At 36.2% G+C, this 6,617-nt stretch overlaps 1 protein-coding gene across 1 annotated transcript in view; it reads right to left on the bottom strand.

Annotated features, from left to right (window-relative positions):
• Positions 1-2,500: 2,500 nt before the first annotated feature.
• The window catches only part of LOC104168966 (succinyl-CoA ligase [ADP-forming] subunit beta, mitochondrial), a gene marked incomplete at its 5' end in the record, with an annotated part of 6,106 nt that continues 1,989 nt past the window's right edge, over positions 2,501-6,617 (bottom strand). Inside the window, 3 exons of the mRNA XM_009709756.1 lie at positions 2,501-3,309; positions 5,076-5,164; positions 5,465-5,585. Of these exons, the coding sequence (XP_009708058.1) occupies positions 3,235-3,309; positions 5,076-5,164; positions 5,465-5,585 (285 nt within the window). The remainder of the gene's footprint in view (positions 3,310-5,075; positions 5,165-5,464; positions 5,586-6,617) is intronic.

Here is a 6,617-nt window from a genome sequence, read left to right as displayed (position 1 = left end):
AGACAACACATTAAAAAAAAACTAAAAAATGAGACAATCTTTTTGAATAGTTATGGAGTAAGAGTCACCCTTAATGTCCACCAGAGCTGTATTCAGGCATGTTGATCACAACATGCCACAAGTCTAACACTTGAGGTAGCTGTAGACCACGAGAACAGCTAATTTCTCAATTTTAAGGTTGGTAGTGGTTACACTACTCTTACAAAAAGCATTTTTAATGATATCTCAAAACAGTTACAAAACTCTGCATTGATAACAATTGCATCAAAAGGTAGCAAGTAATCCAATAGAAACTCCTTTTACTGCCATTAAAATTCCTGCTCCTTTGAAGCTCTTATCTGTAAGAAGTTGTTTATACATTTTTCCTGTTTTGTTTGTTAGAAATTTTGCTTTTGGCTGTAAAGATGAATTTTAGTAAGTTTCCATTCTTACACGTCTTTGATTATTAATATTGCAATAAAGTATGGGTAAGGAGGTTGTTTATAAGGCTTTGAGTAGATTCAGATAGTTCCTCCATCAGCTTTGGGACTTTAAATTACCAACTACACACCAAGGAATTAACATTCCTTGGTTGCAACATACTTTGATTTAGGTGAAACAGTCTGAAGAATGATTAAAACATACACATAATTAAAAGGTCCCATAGCACTCTAGTAGCTTGTTAATTAAAGCAATCTCCATATGCCTACTTAGTTTCAAGATACTTAAAACAAATCAGTCAATAACTTATTCTGTTTCTTCAAGTGAAACAAGAAGAAATGATTCCAGACCCCTGTCTTTGGAAAGGGGCATGCCTGCCACCTATATACACCACCCTGGTCACAGTCCTTCATATTACTGTTCACACTCCTCCCATGCCTCCCACCCTATCTGTGATGCCACATTCAACCCATTACACACTGCTGTTTCCAAAGGGAAATCCAATTTTTTCCAATTAGGAAGTACTTGGATTACAAAGCCATAAACATCGCTGAAATAACTTAAAGCAACTGTCTTGCACTCTACAGACTGTTATTTCAGCATTACAAGTGATTTGGTACACTCTGAACACTCTGGTCAGGAAATTGTATGCAGCCACCTTCCTATCCCACATCTATTCTCCATCCTTTGTTAAAGGAACACTATGGGCTCTAGAATTACCCTAATGGCAAAACACTGCCTTCTGTCAAGTCTATTACCTGTGAATACGTTACTGAGCATGTCAGTATTTTAGATTCCTCTCAATGATGGAAATGACTGTGCCTTGGCTCCCTCTCCCCTATTCAACTACATTTAACAGTTCAACCAGGGTATAAGGAAGTTCTGGACTAACAGCAGGATCTACTTTTGCCTCTATTCTAGTCCAGTATTTGTCCTAAAACATCATTTGTCCTCCACTCTAGTCCAGTATTTGTACTAAAAGACCATTTCCATTTGTCATTTTTGGCAACATCAAGTCACTTTTGTCTTATTGTTCCTCCAATTTAGACAGAACTAAGCTGGTATGTGTTAAAAAAAAATTACCTCCTTATGAACCTGGAATATTATCACTCCACACAGATTTTAAAAGTAAAAAAATAAGCCTAGAAGCAAACCCACATGCTAGAAATGAATTATATTCTCTAAATTATTCAATGTTTAACAAATCTATTCAAACTAGTTATCTCTGCAAATTCATTCAAGGCCACTGAATAAAGGCAATTGCAAGCATACCCATAAGCCCAATTTAGCATGCTGGATCAACAGCACACAGTAGTCAGTTGTGAGAGACCAATTAGGATCAAAAATAATGCTGTTTAATTTAAAGAGTGAGTTTAATTTCTGCCGATTTTCTTTAGTACTGCCAAAAAAAATACTGCAATACACCGCGTTAAAGTTTCTTCATTTATCACTCTACCTACCTCAAAACCACATATGATTAAGTTTCCCCACATTTCATATAATCCTTTTAAGTCCTCAGTTCACGATTATATGATTTCCCATTTTGAAATCCCACTGTAGACAAGTCGTCATTATTTCCTGATAAAACTATGCTATCATTAGCCAAGAAAATAGCATTTTACACAAAAAACTCTACAAAATACAAACAAAAAATGAGTAATAGTAATCTAACACCATTTGGAAACTAAGCGGTAAATGGACCATCATCCAAGTTCCAATTTCTACATAATGCCAAAACCAACAGCATTGTATTAACTGTCAATTTTTGTCACCTTACTAGATTTGTTAGTAGAAGCTACATTTCCCCAAAAAGCAACACTTTCCTGTGTATTTGTTTGTGCAGAGATCAGTTATGGCCACTTTAGTAAGATGTTACATGCATGATATCTGTCCAAGCTTTTCAACAGCGTAAGTTCACATGTTTTTAATCACACAATGCAATTCAAGGAGGAAAACAATTGACATATGTGCTATTGTAAATTTACTCTTAAAAAGCTTTTAGCTTGCTATCTTAAATTACGGTTTAATCCATGAGTATATGCCATTTATGAAAATGTTGACACAAAGAAAAAGACAGCAGAAGTTTTGGGAGACATTTTATTAATGTACAATTTTATTAGCCATGTACAGTAGATATTTTCATTTTCTATGTATTATGTCTCCTTGAAGTTTCGTAAATGCTTGTTCATATATAAAACTACACGATGCTTTTTTTGTAAGGACCAGAAATCGTGAAAATCTAAGTGCTACAGTATACTTTGTAGTGATTAAACACGTTGTCCAGAAGAGTTACCAGCCACTTCAGTGAAGCACTTCTAAAAATGTTTCTGATCAAGTTCAAATGTACCTGTTCATAAATAATAATTCGTTTGCTCATGTCCATTATGCTGCTAAGTACAACTGTCTCCAATATAAAATACCATTTCCATACATTTCCCCACATGGACAACTAGATAATCTAGTCATATTTACTTTTAACCAAGGCTAATACAAATTTACAAGTAAAGTAACTTCAAAATTTATTCAGAATAATTATTTTTCAACCAGAAGCTTTACTTTGGACAACGCAGAAGTATATTGCGAGTGACATTCTGCAGCAGAAGCTGGAGGCTTAGAACAACTAAGAAGGACTAAGTATCAGCAATACACGCTTTTACAAGAACTCTGACCATTCTGAATGTTAACATAAAGACCAGGTAGTTCAGTTTGTGCGCTGTCAAACGATCAAAACCTCCACACAAGAAACTGAAAAAATATTCCACAGAACACAGTATTTCAGAGAACATGTTAGACACTGGCATGACGTTTCTCAGATCAAATTGGCAATTGAAATTTAACATCCACCTGAGCTTGTTTTGCTAAGCTTACTATTTCAGAGAGTTTCACGACCTGAAAAACAGAAAACAAAGATTTAATTTCAAAACAATCCTGAATTGAGTGAGCTGGACCAATCTTTTTAAACAAAGTAATGCCAGAGAACTATCAGCAAGATCTTAAAGGAGGGGTGGGAAGGTAGGATTATTACTTAGTCCAGTGCTTCTTAATCACTTTTAAATGAAAGAGCAGTCAAGTCTTTCAGAAAAGATCTTGCACAGTTATACAATGCCTGATTCTCATTTACAGCCAAATATCTGGATAAAATGCTACAAGTTTTAAACTTTGTGTGCCAGCTTGTTTTCTTAGGTGGTGTTGGGGTACCCACTCACAAGAGATTCTATGTATCTAGAAGCTATTTCTCCTCCGAGTTTTTGTTGCCAGCATTTCTGGATCTTATTTTGATATCTTATGAAGTCTCAAGGTCTCTTGCATAACAACTCAAAAGCTCTATGAATTATTTCCTGCTTGGAATCAAATGTTATAACCAAGTGGTTCTTTAAGGGAAAAAAAAAGATTCAGAACTGTAAGTTTCCCCATGATACAAAATCCACCAGACGCTCCCTAATTTTTGGCAGATCAAAATTTTTTGTCTTTACTGTTGCTACACATTTGTAGTATGTTTTTATTGTCCACATTACCTGACTTCAAAAGCACCTAAAATTCTAGTTAGCTAGAAGAATTTACAAACATCTGTTGAATATTTAGGTAGAAAAAAATACTTTTAACTTCACTGGTTATAATCACTGCTTCAAATGCTCAGCTTATTACTCTGATCTATCCTCATCTATTTGTTTATCCCACTCATGGCATCATCTTAGCTAAAGCCGTTTAAGGAATCACCTACAGGCAACATACAAAACAAACGATAACCTTTTCAAAAAGTGCTTCTACAGATAAAAAAAATACTTTAAAGTCCATTCGCATGGCTCCATGATTCAGCTAAGAACTTTAGATACAGCAGCAGCTTTAGAAGGTGTGTTATCTAGATGCAACATAGCTTAAAGACCCATAGGTACTGCTAGGGAAGACTTCCCTTCATCTAACCAAAGCTTGATCAGCCTAGCAGGACTTAATACTATTCCTCGTAACAGAGGGCTATACTGTTAAGCTAAGCAAGTTCTTCCTCCAAGCAATTCACGGCAGCTCCTAGAGCTTCAACTTGAGGAAACAAAGCAAAATAAAATACACACACACAAAAACCTAAATCACAAACAACCTGTCTGAATACCTCATTACCTTATGAGGCAACAGGACAATCACCTAGGTTTGGTTTTAATCATGCACACTAAAATACAGCGATCTATCAAAGGAACTGTTACATCGCATTTTTCAACTACCTCAATTTAAGTATTTTCTTCCAATTAATAAATCTAATCTCTTAGCCATTCCCCTACCAAGAAGAGTGACTGATCTAGTCATAGGTTTCAAAACCAAACCAGGTAAATTTAACCTGCTTTTCAGAGAGGGCAAAAAAAGGATGGAAAAATAAAAAAAAAACAAAGGGAGCAAAGTGGGGCAAAGCTAAAAAAATTTTTAAAAAAGAAAATAAGTCTCAAATACAGACATTTCTGGGGTATAATAGCTTCTGACTGCATAGTTGCTCTCCTTACAAAACAGGTACTTACCGATTTGTAAAACATTTGCTTCAGGCAATGATAATAGCTGGCACTGTGGTTTATCCTAAGCTACCTTTAGTTGATTGAATGGAGTTTCAACTTCTCAATATTCTGCAATAGATGGTATGTTCTGAAAAGAATATTCGTAACCAACTACCTTACCATTTTCGCAGCTTCATCCAAGTCATCACACGCAAGGATTTTGAGGCCACTAGCTGTTATTAAAGCTTTGGCATCATCAACTCGTGTACCTTAAGAAACAGATAAAATGCCACTCTTATTGAACAGGAGACTACTATTACCATCAGAGTATTCTCGTATTTTCTCAGAAGCCTGTTCCAAAAGTAAGTTAGTGAATAAATCCAGAAGACAACAACTTTAGCAGCTATAAAAGCAGGAAATCTCTTTTTATTAACTTGCCAATCCTCACCATCCAAATTCAAGGTCTGCCTTTGCCTTATTTTTCCATGGTCTCCAATTTGCTACACAATATATAAGCTCAAGAACATTTGTCAGTATGGACAAACATTAACATACTGAAGCACACTCACCTTGCAACCGTACCACAATAGGTATTTTTAGGTCCAAATCCTTTACTGCCATAATGATGCCTTGTGCTATCACATCACACCGCATAATGCCACCAAAAATATTTACCAGAATAGCCAGTACCTACAGAATCAACGACAATATTCATGTTAAAAATGGGCAGCGGCACATCAGATAAAAGCAACACTCAGCCTTTCAGTCTAAGGAAAATTCAAGCTCCGTAAGTGCAACAAGGGACACTGTGAAAGACAGGGAACATTTCTGTTCTAGAGAACATCAACAAAAGTGCAGTTCTACAGTCACGTACAGCAGAATAGTTACTTCAGGAAAACCCTGTTGCAAAAACACCTGTCCCAGGAAACTTCCACATTGTCCTTCAATCCATTATGAGATGCAGGCAACAGCTGTTTCTCTTACAGTGTGTATTCTGTGTAGCTACTTGAAAAGACACACACCCATTTTCTGTACAAAGTCAACACTGTACATTACTTCAGAATATTCTGAGCATGATTAATAGAGTTGTTTGATTTTCTTTAAGCAAATCAAACAGATGAAACTTCAGTGAAGTCATTAAATGACTTAATTTGTCAACTGCTTATCTTTCCATTTCTAACATTACTCCAGCAGAGGTATGTCCCACACTAGCACCTCCACATACTGAAGCAGCCATGCTAAAGAACATAGAAAATTTACAAAACTCATACACAAGACACTGTTTATACAGTTTACTTAAAAGCTAGCATGCTTAGAGGTAAGTTATTTGAAATACGTTTTATTCAGGAGAACTAAGCCTGAGGTTAAGGGAGAGTCTTTTCCTACTCAAGTGGTGGAAAGGGGTAAAAAGGTCATGGTCAATGGTGAAAGATTGAATAAAGTATGAGCAAAAATGGGTAGACAACCTTGGAGGACAGAATAAACTTAACAAAACATTAACATGTAACTGGTTAATACGCAGTAGCTTGGTTCTCATTATCTTGCAATTAGACTAGCTCATCTGTGTGACATTGTTCTTGCTCCTGCTACTAATGGCTAGAAGCAACTCTGGCTGGCACTCGGGGTCCAGTTCAGGGGTAGCTTGGAAGAGCCTTCTGGGGTGCCAGTCTGAGTGGGCTGTCCATGACATCAGTAGGCTGTACTGCTGTTTGACTTTCAGCA

Source organism: Cariama cristata, unplaced genomic scaffold (assembly GCF_000690535.1).
Source record: "Cariama cristata isolate BGI_N322 unplaced genomic scaffold, ASM69053v1 scaffold5681, whole genome shotgun sequence".
In the NCBI taxonomy this organism is placed as follows: Eukaryota; Metazoa; Chordata; class Aves; order Cariamiformes; family Cariamidae; genus Cariama; species Cariama cristata.
Note: the sequence above shows the minus strand (reverse complement) of the source record. Positions and strands in the feature narration are given on the sequence as shown.